This window comes from Maniola hyperantus, chromosome 15, assembly GCF_902806685.2.
Source record: "Maniola hyperantus chromosome 15, iAphHyp1.2, whole genome shotgun sequence".
NCBI lineage: Eukaryota > Metazoa > Arthropoda > Insecta > Lepidoptera > Nymphalidae > Maniola > Maniola hyperantus.
In genome coordinates this window covers 9,985,635-10,003,251 of record NC_048550.1, presented here as the reverse complement: position 1 = coordinate 10,003,251, position 17,617 = coordinate 9,985,635, and the positions used below count along the sequence as shown (strand labels likewise).

General features: G+C 37.7%; 1 protein-coding gene and 1 long non-coding RNA gene across 2 annotated transcripts in view; one reads left to right on the top strand and one right to left on the bottom strand.

Moving 5' to 3' along the window:
- Window positions 1-17,617, top strand: part of LOC138403373 (uncharacterized) — a 606,611-nt gene that overhangs the window by 343,374 nt on the left and 245,620 nt on the right. The window lies entirely within an intron of this gene.
- LOC117989046 (alpha-amylase 1-like) lies at window positions 1,360-16,776 on the bottom strand. The gene is made up of 10 exons (XM_069503639.1): window positions 16,640-16,776; window positions 15,364-15,535; window positions 13,907-14,058; window positions 13,152-13,332; window positions 10,249-10,364; window positions 9,112-9,348; window positions 7,683-7,953; window positions 5,497-5,697; window positions 2,584-2,745; window positions 1,360-1,476 (listed from the first exon to the last, which is right to left on the bottom strand). Exons 2-10 carry the CDS (start codon window positions 15,532-15,534, stop codon window positions 1,465-1,467), a joined length of 1,503 nt encoding a protein of 500 aa, XP_069359740.1. The 5' UTR covers window position 15,535; window positions 16,640-16,776; the 3' UTR covers window positions 1,360-1,464.

Here is a 17,617-nt window from a genome sequence, read left to right as displayed (position 1 = left end):
AGTCTAATGAAAATTGAACAATGGAGCGCTGTGCTGGCTAGTTTAATTTGACATCAGATGCCGCTATTTTAGTTTGAAAATATTTTAAAAATCTTTAACCCTCGACTTGATTCAGTTTAGGTATGACGTATTGCTATTGCGCTGGAATCATGTCTCATTAACATCGAAATGACATTCATCAGCTCGAAACTTCAGTCTAGTGCTGACGTCACTAAAATGGCGGCCACGCGCCTAAGCAATTTGCGGGACATATACTCGGGTATTTATGTGTCATGTCTGCGCAATTTTTGTCTTTACACAATCATTTAATTTACTTTCGGTGCACTTAACTTACCAAGGTGCCGTATGGCCACTCGCACCGGAAAGCACAGCGTTGGAAGACCACCCACTAATGAACAGATGACATCAAACGACTAGCAGGGAGCCGCTGTATTCAGGCGGCATGGGGTGTGAAAGTCTCTATACTAGTTATACACGCTGAAATTTTAGTGGTTGTCTTCCCGCGGCAGAATGATTTGCTCTTAGTAGTACTATCGAAACATAGAGTTAAACTTCTTCTTCTTCTTCTTCTTCCTTACCTTATCCCACGCTACGTGGGGTCGGCACAACATGTCTTCTTCTTCCACTCACTCGTTGTCATTCGTCAACGTATTATCCACTTCTTTTTCACGCATATCCTCTTTCACGCAATCCATCCACCTTTTCTTTGGTCGTCCTCTCCTCTTTTTTCCTTCCACGTGCATACTTAACATTCTTCTAGTGACATGGCTTTCTTCCCTCCGCATTATATGCCCATACCATGCCAGCCTATTACCCCTCATCTTTTCTACCACTGGCGCTACTTTCAAACTACCCCTTATATATTCATTTCTTATCTTATCCATCCTTGTCACACCACACATCCATCTCAACATTCGCATTTCAGTCGCATGTACTCGCCTTAAACTTAAAGAATATAAAATGTTTTTGTTTTGAAATAATTGAAAAAACAATCATCAACTCTAAAGTGTGAGAAACTATAGTAATTCACTAGAAATAACGTGAATAGTAGTTAAGTACATCCACTCGAACCGCGCTTCGAATAAAGTGAAAAAATTTAGAGCAAAATAAGCGCTCGCGCTTAGTGATACGGCATAAACTAGCCTGCATTCACGCAGTACTACTATTGGTTGGAGGTCTTATTCGAGTTTATATTTTTATATTTTATAGGTATAGGTAGGTACTAATCAGTAATCACAGTCATTAATTTAAAAGTTTAGAGCTCATATCCATTTTATTACCTACAACCTACTTATAACAATAGGTACAAATGTTGAAATCAGGCATTTATAAATTAAACAAATTCATGGAATATATGTTATTTTATGTACATAAATGAATAATGTCGATGATAGTGTTCATAGTCTTTGTCTTGCTCTCCTCTCCTGCATTAAAACATAATAGGTATTCTTCAATCTCGGTGTCTTACAGACGGGACTGAAACAAACGAATATTACAAAATTAAATATAAATCTATACTAATAAATAAAATTGAGGTGCCTGTGTGTTTGAACGGCTAATTTTCGGAACGGCTGAAGCTATTTTGACGGGACTTTCAGAGCAAAGTAGAGGATTAACCAAGGAGTAACATAGGCTGCTTTTTAACCGACTTTCAAAAAAGGAGGAGTTGTGTATTTCTACCTATATACACCGAAATCTCCGAGATTTGTGAACCGATTTGCGTAAAAAAAATTGTAATCGATAGAGAAACCTCACGATATTGTCCCATAATAAATTTGGATTCCAGCTAATCAATCCTGATGCTGCACGGGACCTAACCACCTAAACTGATGGGATTTAGAAACTGTCGATACCTACATTGATATTTGAGGTACCTACTTAAGTAAAGACTTTTCGTGCGTTTAAATGTTTTTACGAAATTTGGTACTGAGAAACATTGCATCCCGGGGACGGGCTACTACGGATAGACTACTTTATGTATTTAGTTTGATATAAAGGCCGCCTCTATTTATTTTGGAAAGTTTTCGCTTTCGTACCTACCTATTGCATACAGATCCATTTTAAATGGCAAAAGCTTTCACGGAAAATTGGCTGTCCGAATTTCCCTTGACAAGGATCATACGTGATAACGATGTCACGTTGTTTCATTAGAAGCACGAGATTTTTTTTAATAGTACCTATAGTACGCGACAGGTTAAGATGGCCATCGGGGTATGAGGCGGGGGACGCTCCACATCGAATTAGCGCTGGGGATGTGAGGGTGTGTGGGGCGTTCCCTCCCCGATCGCCATCTCGAGTCTCGATATGTCGTGGACGATACACTACCGCGAATCAATGCCGCGTCGTAAGCGGGGCCTTTGACCCGAGTTTTACACGCTATACATTGCGGGTATGAAAAATTCTAAATCACTAAAAGTACAAAATGAGGCAAATGGTTATTTGTATTGGATTGTGTTTAGGTAGTATAACAATAACGCTAAGTTTTTGCTAGTGTTCTGGTTACACCCTGTATACAGGATAGTAGTTCTAATTACACCCTGTATGAGAACTCACGTCATGAAAATGTGTTAAGAATGTACCAACCTCACTACCACGGTGGATGGCAAGAATCATGTCGTAATCATCAGCACCGATGGAGATGATAGCGCGGCCATTGGAGCCGACGGTGATAGTCTTTCCAGTGCAGCGGTTGTTCACCTTGGAGCCTGAGATGACGTCACAGTAGTTACCAGCTGGGAGGCAGGTCTGTTGAAAAAAGTTATCATCAATTTAGCAAGCGAACCAAAAAAATCATACAGTAGAATTGAGAACCTCCTTTTTTTGAAATCGTTTAAAAATTGAGACGAATGAACGTGGCGATGAAATACACCTTATTGGCTGGGCAGCGCGCATTGTTGCCCATATGAGTGGGCGAGACAGAATACAAGGGAGAGTACATTTTGTCGTTCTCGCTATAGCCCATAAAATGATTGCGAGTAAGCTTTGCCTTCTTTTCTTCTTGCGGTTGGTATTATGATAAATTTCCGATGAGGTACTCAACTGGCGGTATGGTTTTCAAAATATGTCATCTTGTTTATAGGAATGTACTATTAATTACAGTACGCGGCAGAAAGTAATGAACATCGACCTTTAGAAGGAGATAGCAGATTTGTAGAACATTGTTTCTGTTGTTGAGACCAACAAAACGTCACATAGGTATGAGTGACAGAGACAACGCTCTACAAAGCCGAAATGTCACTCTTAAGGTCGATGTACATTACTATCTGCCGCCTACTGTACTGAGTGTTTATGTTTATAGTCTAAAAAAAATAAAAATAAAAATAAAAAACATTGATGTCGAAGCCACCCCGGTCTAAAATAAGAAAAAAAACAAAAGTAATATGAACGCGTCGCAAAAGTTTGATGTCACAAAAACAGGTGTTTTCTCAGGAGATCTGAAATATAAAGACACTGAACTAATTCCAACGGAGTACTATATTAGAGACCTCTGGCGACATACGATATTCATGAATCCTCATTTAATCACAGTATTACACGTGCAGGTCTAAGGTATAATGAGGGGTTTTAGTTAAATATTCAGTTTCACTACTAAGCGGATCCAAATGCTGTAATCATTAAGTAAGTCTTAAATGTTGAATTTCAAATTGGGTATTTGACTCCAATTTTATTAGGTACTTTATTATAAACTAGGATAAAAATAATGACGTAAACTGAAAAAACTAATTAAATCGGTCAAATAACAAAAAAGTTATAAGCATTTAACCCTAGAAAGATAACCTACGTCGCAGAGGCGCCCGCGCGAGAAACTTATTGTGTTTACTTTTTTTCCAACGTGCGTATTTGTTTGTGCTTCACAGCCAACTCACTCCTAGGTCTACTCTTTCGAGAGACTACTGTTTCCATGCGGTAAGTTCTATAGTTTTTCTGATATGACGAGTTATTGCGCTCGCGAGGCGTATGATTATCTTTTGAGTTACTTTTGGGTTTACTTTGGAGATGAAGTTTTAGCTATGTTAAGTAAATATTTATACGTTTCAGTTTGTTTTTAGGAACTATTTGATACGCAACCGTAATGGCAAGCAGGATAACGCTAATAGAATAGGAGATTAGCGATTTGCTGAGCCAAAAAAGGAAAACAGCAGAGATCAACCTCTGGACGCCGTCAGTGAGTTAGAAGACCACCTTAGCGAACTGAACAGGTTCGAGAAGTTGATGAAACTGATCTTATAGCCTAAAATAAGTGTTATTGCATTTACTGCACGTATAAAAATAAAACTAATGTCAAAGATTACTTGCGCTAAGAGCAAAAAGACTGTTTGCGGCGAGCATGAAAATGTCGTTTGCAACAAATGCCTATAAATCCCAGCATGTTTGTATTGATTACTGTTTTCAGACTCATTAGACTGTAGCCAAATAGTTTATGAGGAAAAACAAAATTATTACCAGACAACTTATGTGATTTAGTTGATAAACTACAAGGCTGTTGATTTTTGTTATTTTTTCTTGAGGTCTGCTTGTTTAATTTTTAACTCCATAAAATAAATTAATTAAAATTTAACTATATTTTTTTCTTAAAGCTATAAATATACCTTCCAAGATAATAAAATAAAATGTCTGCTATAATAACGAAATAAGTAAAAATATGCATTTAAAAAGCGAGCGCCTCTAAAGCGTATGGTTATCTTCAAAGTATGTCTGGCTATGGTTATCTTTCTAGGGTTAAATAATTCTGATTAGACAGACATAGCGATATAGCATTTTGACGTCACACCTAACTAATACCATAGTAGCTTCGTGCGGTTTCATACAAATTTTCGTTTTGCGAGAAAGGGATAGAGACCCTCCCACTCCAAAATTAAAATGCCTGTAACTTTGTAAATCTTTGTTGGATTTTAATATTTTTTTCTGCGTACGTCATTATTTTTATAATAAAGTAATAATATTTATCAAATTCAAAAGTAGGAAAATACCCAATTGTATGCTATCAGAAGTCTACGTTTATGACAATAATATACCTACAGTGGTTCTTGTATCTTCCAAGTTAACGTTAACTGTGCCTAAAGTCATTTAATATGGACGGGAAAGGGACTGAAAACTTTTCCGTAAGTTACCGTAAATTGTGTACTAATTTGTCATTTAGCATGGAAGGAAAAGTTTTCTATCCCTTTTCAGTCCATACTAAATGACAGATTTGCGTTAATATTCGAACTAGGACTTTGAAACAATTTATAAATGTTGAATGCCTAATTTTGAAACAGCGAACGCTAAAATGATAAAAGTAAGGCAAATTCCTGTAACTGCTCAGTGTTCTGAAGACCTAGTGAACATTTTAAGTTAAATAAAAGTGCGTAGGCGTACATCTATTTAGCATTTAGTACGCACCGGTAAGCTAAAAATTCCTACATTTGCCCAGAATCTTTGGTTAATACCTACTCTAGGCATGGTGTTAGTAAGACGGTGCCTCAACGAAGTTCTGAACAAAATCATGAAATATACCTGCAAGTCCTGTCTCAAATTCCAGTTGTCGTTGTTGAAAGCGACAAATGCGTTGGAGCCACGGCAGAAGGCGATCTGGTTGCTCCCGTTGTCCCACCAGTTGATTAGGTTGGTGTTACCGGCAATGTTACGCCAAGCTACCATGGAGAAGATCTGACGCCAGCGGTGTTCGCAGATCCATCCGTTACCACATGAGCCGTCCTATTATAAAGAAATAAAATATAAAATTAATACGAAAATAATAAAAGTCCTGATCAGTCCTGACTTCACCAATCAGGACTGCTACAGGGATTTTCTTGATAGAAAACCCCAGTAAATTTTTCTACCCAACCTACGGGTTATTATTACCCGGAGTGAAAAATAGACGAAGCTTAACATAGTAGGTACTTGAACTTAAAATACAGATCTCGGACTTTCACACTGGGTGTTCACAATACTGTACCAAAAAGCCCATTTTAAGCCATCCGCCGATTTTAAAGAGAATAATAAATTCGTTAAATATCGTAAACCGATACTATCGTTCCGGAATCGGCCAGCACGTAACCAGCCATACCATAACATTCTGCTGGGTAAATTGACCAAGTGGTCAGTTCAAATACACAAAACCCTGATAGTATATAAAAGCAAGCTACAGAGAGCTTACACTACTCATGTGACATTATGCCAATCGTACATAGATATGCTCTAGATTAGGCTTATTTATAAATGTTGCGGAAAGATGCTGTGCCATGATTTTGGTGTAAAGTTATATCGATAAAGTTATAACGGACGAGTTATACCTTATGTTTTTGTCAGATAATTATTGACCTTGAGTACTTACCGCTATCAATAAGCATTACGATGAATACTAGTATTATAAATATTAATTAGGATTACGGTCCTAGAACCCGTGCCTATCGTTCATACTCATTAAAGCGCCCTCTAAGATTAGAATAATTGCTCTTATACATCAATGTATGCGTGAAATGTTGATTATATGATATACTTTTGTATTATTCAATATATATGTATTATTGCACTATGCACCTGGCTGTTTTTTTTGTCTTTTTTCTGTCAGCGCTCATGTTACATGATCGGAGATTCTCAGTTTTTGGCAAAATGTGTATGCCACAAACGTGGTATGGTACCTCCAGGTGGGTTGAGCTGCCATATTAATACTTAAAGCATTCTCAATCATGAATAAAGAACAGATACAGCCTTTTAATGCCCTCAATCCTAATCAAAGGCCCTATAACGATTCTAATGGTAGATTCATTACTAATGAACGAACTGATGAATCAAAAGGGCCTGTAAATAATTTTGTTTGAATAAAGTATGTCTTATTTGGAGAAGGTTTTAGGTAATTTTTGAGCTACCAAATTAACAACCTTGCTGCTCGGAACGTGATAGGTCACGAGCAGTAGGTACGTTGAACCAAATACATTTATTTTTATTGTAGGTACTAATTTTCATTAAAAAGATAAGTCATTCATAACTTCTTCTTCTTTTTGGTAACGACTATACAATAGAAAAATAATAGAATGGTATAGGTACTTAAAATAACATTGAAACCGCAAGACCTCAGGTCCACAAGTCATTGAGTCCTGACGTGACCATTTCCTTTTGTTTGACTGGTAAGTAATGATGGATCGAAGTAAGTACGGAGAATGGTTGGGAAACCACAATTATTTAGTACCTACTTACACACATTATTAATCGTAAAATATTAGTTTCGCTCTCTAAGTAGGTCGGTCACTAACACAGACCACCACCTACAGACGCCTAATAGTCGGACACCCCCGATCGCCAAGCTTAGGCAGCATAAAAGTCAGCCCACGCCCGTTTGGTACCCTCATATTTGCACATTGTCTTGATTACTTCTACATTCTCCACTGTCCTTCGTCAACATTTTACGATTTTGATTTCATGCAAAACCTTGTATGTAAATAAGAAGAACCTTGTATATGCGTACTCCTGAGGTTGAATTCTCTGTGGTCACTAACTAGCCGCCGCGCCGCCGCCATTGCACATAAGTGAAAATGTATGCGAAAATGCAAGTGGAAAATCTTGCGGTAGTATAACACGAGACGTAATCTTCTATAATATGTTTAAGCTTTTTTACCATGTTACTATAGTATAATATGTAATCATTTGAGATCGTCTCTATAATTTTTATTATGATTATGAAATAGACAAATGAAACTTACAGAATTAATAGAGGGGGAGATGATGTTTCCAGAAGCATCCTGTGGAGGTCCAGCCTCAGTATCCGTGAAGGCGAAGCTGCTCATCAGTTGCGGTTTGCCGTACGGATGCGCCAACATGAAGGCGATAGCTGCCTTGTACTGGCGAGCGTTCTTGTAGGTGAGGATCGCGCCTCCCGCACCGTGGCCTCTTTGGTTGTCGTGGTTGTCGATGAAGGTTAGAGCGTCACCTGAGGCGAGGAGACCCCAGCTTGGTCCGAAGGTGCTCAACCACCTACAGAGGCAAGAAGTGGAAAAAAAGAGAAATTTTAGTGCACACAATAAAAAATATTACATAGATACAGATGGAAGACAAGAGAAGAGAGCATGTGTGTAGATTAGAATTTTTCAATGGGAGATTATGATTAACACAGATTGACCATTCATGGTTTGATTTCTCACTAGGTAATGATAAAGTCAAACCTTGGTACACCAAAGATAATATTGCAACCTTCGTCCTCGTCTCAGATACTTCAGCATTCGAGTCGACTAAGAAAAGTACGTATGTTAACGATTATTTATTATCAAATATTAGTGTATCTAACAGGTATAGATGGATAGCATAACGTGATCTTTAGGTGTGAAGAAAAACTAACGGCCAAGTTCGGATCTCAAAGTCAATCATCCGTTCTGTTAACCTACCTATTTATAAACTAGCGCTTGGCTTTATTATCAAATATTAGTGTACCTAACAGGTATAGATGGATAGCATAACTTGATCTTTAGGTATGAAGAAAAACTAAGCAAGTTCCGATCTCAAAGTAGATCATCCGTTGTGTTAGGTACCTAACCTATTTATAGACTAGCGCTTGGCTGCAATCAAACCTGCTGGAAAGTGCCTAGAAGATGCTTATTCACTCTTGACTTCAAGGTACCTATGTTAAAAGTGGAGTGGGAAACTGATGCTGGAAAGGAATCCCATTTCCTCACGATTTTTTTAAAAAGAATATTGGCCAAGTTTATCATGCTGACTAATATTTCCCTTTCGCCTCCAATTAAGCGTAAAGCTTGTGCTGGGAGTAGGTACGACAATAGTGCAACGGGCGGGGTTTGAATCGGTGACCTTTCCGTTTTCAGTCCGCTCCTTTAACCGTTGAGCTATCGAGGCTTCGAATTAGGAACGAGAATGGAAATCGTTTTGTACGTGTCCGCTGCAATATGCGCTGTCGCAACTAGACTAGACCTTCTTTTTCTTCTTATAGTGCCGTCTTTTATCGGAGGTTGGCAACCTTGGACGCTGCTGTCGGGTCCCGTACCACTGGCGTAAATTCTTGAGCCACGATGTTCTTCTTCGGCCAGGTGGTCCTCCGCCGGCTATCTAGTGCTAGACTAGTCTAGTATATACTAGACCTTCTGGTGCTATTCAAATCAAAAGCCATGGAGCAATACTAACCTGAGCTGGTTCTGACCCTTGAAGCAACGGCTAAGCTCCATACCGTATTTGAACTCAGTGACAGCAGCCAAAGGAGTGTACTCATTCCTGGTGATGATTTCTCCACCAAGATCAATGACTTCTTGGTAAATGTAGGGACGAGCGTTGTTAGGAAAGCCATGAGCAGTGTTTAGGTTTCGCAGCCTGTTGTAGATCACTTGGAGATCGCCGGGCCACATGTGTTTTGCTGCGTCGATTCTGTGAATACGAGACATCCATTGACTTATATATTACTTCGTATGGACAGGGTTATTGAACAAACAATATAACACGGACTGATTGGTGCTATAGCACCAATGCAACCTCAGTGACGTCTGGATTTCAAACGGGTCGTTCATTAGTATCTAAGAGGTGGCGCTGATTTATTTGGTTCCTAAACCGTGAAAAATTTTGTTCGCTTGACCATATTATCTTGAAGACATCATTTATTATTTCGCAACATAATTCGGGATAGGAGCATTTGAAACGGCACGAAGGAAACGATGAATTGCACCTCGTGGCTGGGCAACGCGTCCAAATAAGTAAGTGAGAGAAGAGATAGAAATTGCAACCGATAACGTATTTCATAAACAAAGCTTTGTACCTATATGGCAGGTATTCCACAACTCGGTCGTAGTAGTTTTGAGGGTTCCGTACCTCAATAGCAAAAAGGAACCCTTATAGGATCACTTCGTTGTCTGTCTGTGTGTCTGCCTGTCTGTCTGTCTCTCTGTCTGTTTGTCCGTCAGTCCGTCTACCTTTCGTGTCAGTCACGAAAACCTATAGGGTACTTCCCGTTGACCTAGAATAATGCTTATAGCACAATCCGAAAACCGTGAATTTGTGGTTACATCACAGAAACAAATTAGAATGTGTTCATGAAAATATTAATTTATTAAATCACATAGGCAAAGATGGAGCAGTCCGTCATTAACTTGCAGTTTTCTGCATAAAAGTGTTAGGTACTGTATGTATATCTTGTACGATGGTACGGAACCCTTCGTGTGCGACTCCGACTCGCACTTGACCGGTTCTTAAATTGCATGAGTCCATGCAACTTTGTGGAAAAAAGCTGGTTATTAGCGAAACTGTCTGCAACATATTAAGGAGACTGCTTACCTGAATCCAGCAACACCCATTTCTATGAGACTGTTCATGAAGTTGACGATCATGGTTCGGACATGCTCAGTACCCTGGTTCAAGTCCTTGAGACCTGACAGCTCACAGTTTCGTACCTTTAATAAAGAGTAAAAGTAATATTAATATAGTCCCCACCCTCACAGCGGGGCCGTTCGCGAACTGGGTCCCTGTGAAAAAGGACCCCGGATGGGTTCGAAACTAGTCGGGCTAACGTCGGCAAAATACGTGAGTAAAGCCGATTTAATGAATACATGTATAATGGAAATCACTCTCGATAGTTTAAACGTTAAAATTAATAATAATAATATGATATTAGAAAAACATAATTAGTAATTACTGGACCATATATTTATCATCATCATCATCATGAGCAACCCATCGCTGATTCACTACAGAACACAGGTCTCCTCTCAGAGTGAGAAGGGTTTTGGTCATAGTGTGCAGATTTCACGCACCTTTGGAGAACTCTCAAACATGCTGGTTTCCTCATAAATCTGTATATTGTACTTAACCGTGAAAGCAAGTAATATTTAATTTTTTTAAACGCACACAACTCTAAAAAGTTAGAAGTTCGTGCCCGGGATCGAAGCCCAGATCCACTGAATTGAAGGCCGTCGTTATAACCACTAGTTCATCAACGCAGTTTACCTTGGCAATAAGTGAAACGGCTGTCAAAGGGTTACAAGCCAGATTAATATTCAACGATGTTCTAATTCGAATCTCAGAATGAAAGCCCTCAATTCGCCCTCACACCTGTGTAAATCAGATATGACGGCATTACAATGACTATGTGAATATCCAAATACGCAAATCCCTTAAATCCATTTCGTATATCACATTTGGATTTATTACCTCAATTTTAATATAAGCTTACGATTTATTTACGTGTTATAACACGTGCGGTTTTAAGCAGTATTTATTATTTATGTATTTTGCAATTGATAAATTCGAATGGTTTTCCGAAACCAATTTTTGTGTGAATTGTGTCACAGTTTTACCACAGTCTAAAGATAATTATATTTCACACAGTTGGTTAATAGAGAAATCTAGACAGTGCAATTGTCAGACTTCTCTCACCTTTGAGAAATTATGGAGAACTCTCAACCATGCAGGTTTCTTCACAATGAACGAAATCCTTCACCGCTAAAGCAATTGATATTAAATTGCTCACAGGTATTTCTAGAATGTATTGAAGTTGGGTTGGGTGTATTAAATTTCAACGACGAGCACAGCGATTTTGAGAATAATTAAATATTGTACTACCTAAAGAGAATATTATTCCCCTGAAAGCTTACAATTCTCCTAATTAATATTAACTATAATGTTATATCACAAATGATTACAATGGTTTATGAATTTTGGATTTGCCAATCATAAAGGCAGATTGATTATAATTACTAACTTTGATATACCTACCTATACGTACTTAGGTAGATCAGACCTATTGTATTTGTATGTGGATAAAATATAATTAGGTACGTATAGTTCAATTGTGCTGAACATAATATCAATCAAATGAAGGCTTAGATATTATATTCTACCCAATATTAACTAATATCATATACTCTAGTACAATATTCAAAACTACTTTTGATCGACATCTAAAGTCGCAACCATCGATATAAATGACAAGATATGCCCAAGCGAACAAAATTTTTCATGGTTTTGGAACCAAATAAATCAGCGCGACCTCTTAGATACTAATGAACGACCCGTTTGAAATCCAGACGTCACTGAGTTTGCATTGGTGTTAAATAAACATTTTAGGAGCAATGAGTCGGTGCCATTTTGCTTGTTCAATGGCCCTGTCCTTACGAAGTAATATATGTATAAGTCAATGGTCGCAACTTAGATTTAGTTTTGATTGTTTTTTGCAGTAAAAAGTATAGTACTGACTTGATTTGGTCATTATAACAGAGGATAAGCTCCATTTAGTTTGCTAATTAACCTCGAAAACCTTTAAAAGCTCCCTAAAAATGTGTGGTAGCTTTTGATGAAGACATTATTAACCGAATATGCCCGTATTCGACCATGACCCAGTTAAGAGCCTCATTAAATGCCTGTGTCTCTCCGGAATGTCACTATCTAATGGCTAATTAGCCAGCCTAAAGGTTATTCGGTGTACTACTATTACCAGATTATTCGTAAAGGTCATTAGATGTACCTAGATATTTAAGGATAATGTGGAGTGTGTACAGTGTAGAACAGTGTTATGATTATGTATTTTTGTATTGAATGTCTCCCTTATTTTGTAAATAAGACTTTTTTTTATTTTTATTAGCGCGATTAGTTGTTTAAATTTTTATGTATAGTTTAGTCGTTTGTTTGTATTTTTATATTATTGTATATATGTATGTATTGTATACGTGTGTTTATGTTGTGTCGCCCTAGTTGTTTGTAGTAAGCTGTGGATAGTGTAGTGGATTACATATTTATCAATTTTGTTAGATTTAAGTCGTACCTAGTTTCAACTTTTAATATGCAATTGTTTACTGTCCCAAATAAAAAAAAAAAAAAATAGTTTTAAATTTTTAATTGCACGTAAAAAGTAGAATGTACCTTTACCTAGAGGTATTATTCTGTCTCACTAAGGAAACAGTATCAAACAAAGTTGCTTCAATGACTGAGTATTTCACGTTAAGGGCTCATAAAAAGAGTTTCAGTAAATAAAAGAAGAATCTGTTTTTCCTTTACACTCTAAGCTACGAAACTAAGTGACCATTTCCACTGCTAAGCTTAGCATAGGTTAAAACGGGTTTAATGAAGCTATTGTCATACACACATAGCTATGTGGAGCAATAAATTGATTGGTGGATGCACACATCCATAGAAACGCAGCATAGCACATCTCTGGTGGAAAAGCAGCCTTAAGCTAAACTTACTCTGTGAGCATTGTTTCTGTAATCTTCAGGTCGGATCTCGCACTGAGGCCAGTTGAAGTCATTCCTTCCGTAAGGAACAGCAGGGTAGTGCCAGTTGCCGAGGTTGGCAGTACTGCCTCCGGTGCCTACATTCTCGTTCCAGGTTCCAGTCATGTGGTTGATGATGGCATCCACGTAGATTCTACAAATATTAAAAACATTTAGGTACATACTTCAACAGCTTAATCAAAGGGCTGCTGCTGGATATAGACCTCAAAAAGGTGCCACCAGACAATGTTCTCCAATTTCCTGGGCCACCCTTTTCCAGTAACTTTCTTAAGGTCGCCAGAGTAGCGGCTTACAGAGATCGTCCCACGGAGTGTTTATGTACACAGTCTCTATTCCAGAACGTCAGTTCTAGAGGCAATAGATTCAGCAACAGACATGGCCTGTCCATTGCCTGCAATTCTGTTAGTTTATTCTTAATTAAATATGAATAGCGTAAATATATCTAAACATCTCGTCCTCTCAGCTTATGATTAACTGCTGCCGAACATAGGTCTCTTGAAGGAATGTTCTTGCTCCTCTTCTATATTATTGCTATTGAAAATCCTGTTTCATCTACTCTTAAACCTTAACATTGAAAAGATTAGTAGTATTTTCATCATAAATATAAAAGAATCCGGCTGTATTCACGTGTTTAGTCGACGATTCTTCTATGTTTATAATGGAAATCACTCACAATAGTTCATACACTAAAGTATTTCCATCCTTACCTGACTCCGACGTCATTGCAACGTCTCACCATGCTGGCGAACTGCGCCGCGTTACCAGATCGTGTAACCAGACGGTAGGACATAGGCTGGTATCTTTCCCACCATGGCCGGTTTCTGGAGCGGATGACCAAGTTCTCATTGGGAGGAGAAATCTGAAAAAAACGTAAATACAAATACTCGGAACCATTCATAACTGTTCTTGCTGACAAATAGGAAACGCATTCTGAATCCTTAGAATATAAATGGCAGAAAGAAGAAAAAAGAATAGATGATAATATTGCTTACTTAGGTGGGATAGAGTGGGTAATGATGTTAATTAATGACTCTTGAGGCTTTTTTTTTTTTTTTTTTACCGCATATGCGGCAGAACTAAGTCTGTTCGATAAGTTATTTATATGAGAGCCCCATTGAAGTTTTGCATCCAACGTTATTCCTAGGAAAACAGCGGTATCCACTAGTATAGGCTTATTTCAAAGTAAAAATTGGTACGAATGTTGGGATTTGGGAACGCTAATATTGACCGGACTTTATATCCCGTAGCTTATTTCACATAACCTTAATTATTATCTTTAAAATTAGAACGGTATAGTTATATTATTTTATCCCAAATTAAAATCCTGAAATATCTCCCAGTATTACACAGTAAGACTTTGTTAATACATAAGGATTTCAAATTGAAAAGTCACAGAAGATTACACCGGATTTTTACTCATTCAATATATCAAAGAAGCTCTCTCTTCACAAGATTTAGCGGTATTACTTTTCACTGAAAAGAAGCATCCTTTTTCAGCAAATAAAATGTCCGACCATTTATTCAGCAAATTGATTTCTGGTTACTGGATACCTCTATCCCACCTTTACTTTAATTAACTATTGGATTGCAGTAAATACAGTGGCGATCGAGGAAAACACTATGAACGAAAAAGGAGGAAATTAGTTAACACGTTAAGAACTGTAAAGAGAATTCAATAATAAAAACGTTATCCGGATTTTTCTAGCTTGTAAATTATTGATTTTATTTTATTATATCAAAGATTTACTTTCGAACAGAAACAGATCGTACTCTGTAATTATAGAAACATAATGACAGAAGTAACTATCAGATTATATTATTATTATTATATGCTTTATCTTATGATCTAAAGAATTGCTTATTTATATATTAAGTGTATTTGCGATATCATTATATTTAAATAATCAGTAACCTAATTATTTAGTTACTGCAATAGAGTCTTTTTATATAGGTATGTACCATATTATTATGTGTTCATCTAAATTTTAGATTCATATTTTAGATTCTAAAATCTGTTTGTGTTTCCTCCAAGCCACTTTAATATTCCCGGTACTATTTGGGTGTACTTATTATGAACAAGCAACCAAAGCAACGGAAGCGAAGCCACGTGATTCGCTTCCGCGGGGATTTCCAAGAAACCAGCCATATAGAGGGAGAGTCTTACCTGAATGCCACCGAATCCTCGCGGTCCAAGGAACCTCTCGCACTCATCGGCGATATCGTTCCACTTCCACTCAAAGAGATGGACCATGGTAGTACGTCCGGGGGCATAGTGCGGGTTTTTGAATGCCACAGCCAGGCAGGCGACCGACAGCAAAATAATGAATCGCAGCATTCTGAAAATAAAATTGTACCTTTAAAATGAAGACGTGTATTTTTAATTTAAAAAAAAAACATTTATAGATTAGCGCTTGGCTGCAATCAAACCTGCTGGCAAACTTATGATGCAGCCTAAGGTGGAGTGCGCTTGCCTAGAAAATGCTTATATACCTCATTGTTTAATTTGTCATCGAAACTGGAAAACCTTGAGGGTTTTGAGTAAAAATCGTTGGCTTTTAGTCAAAGTCAAAGTCAAAGCTAAATAGTTTATTCAAAATAGGTAATAAATTACACTTTTTGATGGTCGGTTGTTGCATATTTTGTAAGGTGATGATAATAATGTAGTGGTGATAATTTATACGCGAACTTAAAACTAAAGCTACAAGGGTTCCAAATGCGCCCAGGTCTGAGAAGAGCCCACAACAAACTCAGCCGGGGTATTCTTTTTATTATCACCACTTTACAAAATCACTTAAAGGTATGTGTTCAATGTCTACTACAAATCACTTTATCTTTGATCATGATGAGTAGACAAACTTGAACGTTTCCTTACTTTTTATCTAAAGTGCTTTTGATAAAAAATGAGGAAAAACGGATTGGGATATGAACATCTTTCCAGGACTCGTTTTTTAAGAATGGGCATCTACCAATTAATAAAAAACCTGCCAAGTGCGAGTTAGGCTCGCGCAATGAGGGTTCCGTACTACAGTCGTATTTTTTCGAAATTTTGCAGGATAATTCAAAAACTATGATACATAAAAATAAATAAAAATCTGTTTTAGAATGGACAGATGAAGACCTTTCATATGATACCCCACCTTGATATAGTTATCTTACTTATAAGTAAGTAGAGTAGCTGAGTGACTGACTGACCGAATGACTGACTGAGTCGCTGACTGACTGATCTATCAGCGCACAGCTCATACCACTAGACGGATCCGGCTGAAATTTGGCATTCTAGCTATTATGACGAAGGTAGGCATCCACTAAGAAAGGATTTTTTGAAATTCAACCCCGTTGGGAGTAAAATAGGGATTTGAAATTTGTGTAGTCCACGTGGACAAAGTTGCAGCCATAAGCTAATAATACTACTTATAATAGACAACAAAAAAACAACTAACCTGAAGATTTCTCCCCCAGCGAGGGTTATCAACTCAACTGAGCCCTCCCGCCGCGATATTGCTAATAAATAGGTGTCCAAGGATAAGGATCAGCTACTTTCAGAATTATAATATTATCAACCCTAATCAGATAGCCATCGATCAGACTAACAAAAATTATTGATTAAGGCTATGTTTAAACGGCAAAAAATATTTCTCAAATGTTTCAATTAGCGTATCTAGACAGAAATCGCTTTTCATGATCAACCCATCGCCGGCTCACTACAGAGCATGGGTCTCCTCTCAGTATGAGAAGGGTTTGGCCCATAGTCCACGACGTTAGCCCATGTGCGGATGGTAGACTTCACACACCTTTAAGAACATTATTTATGTAAAACTCTCAGGCATGCAGATTTTCTCGTGATGTTTTCCTTCACCGTTAAAGCAAGTGATATTTAACTTCTTAAAAACGCATATAACTTCGAAAAGTTAGAGGTGTGTGCCCGGGATCGAACCCCCGATCTCCCGAATAGGAGGCGGACGTCCTAACCACTAAGCTATCCTGGCTCTCAAGAATCTCTCCAGAAATAGCTTTTAACTTGCGCAAATTAAGCTTATCAACATCGGTATGGTACTTTAAAAGACGGAGTGAATAGTTATCTTGTAGGTAAGCGCGCTCCAATTCTGGATCAGTTTAGCTGTAATTACAGCCAGGCGCTGGTCTATTTTTCAAAAAATGTGTGGAAATCAGAAAAAATTCTTAGCCTATGGTGGAAATGATCTAATGACATTTGATTTTCTGTCTGAATCTCCCTAATTCCCTAATCAACCGCACAAAGTATACAATCTGAAATACAAGTGCCTAAGTATTCACCCGAGAAAAGAAGATTTTACTGCTTGATTTTTTTCGAGTTCATCGCTTAGTTTGATAATCTAATGATATCTCGGGTGGACAGTCCCCCTAAACTGTTTCAATTTCAATATCTAATTCCAGATCAT

Coding starts and splice junctions, on each gene's coding strand:
- LOC117989046 (XM_069503639.1), bottom strand. CDS start 15,534: ATGCTGCGATTCATTATTTTGCTGTCGGTCGCCTGCCTGGCTGTGGCA. Junction 10,365..13,151: donor ACAGAAACAATGCTCACAGA/GTAAGTTTAGCT, acceptor TCTTTATTAAAG/GTACGAAACTGTGAGCTGTC. Junction 7,954..9,111: donor AAGGGTCAGAACCAGCTCAG/GTTAGTATTGCT, acceptor TTGCCTCTGTAG/GTGGTTGAGCACCTTCGGAC.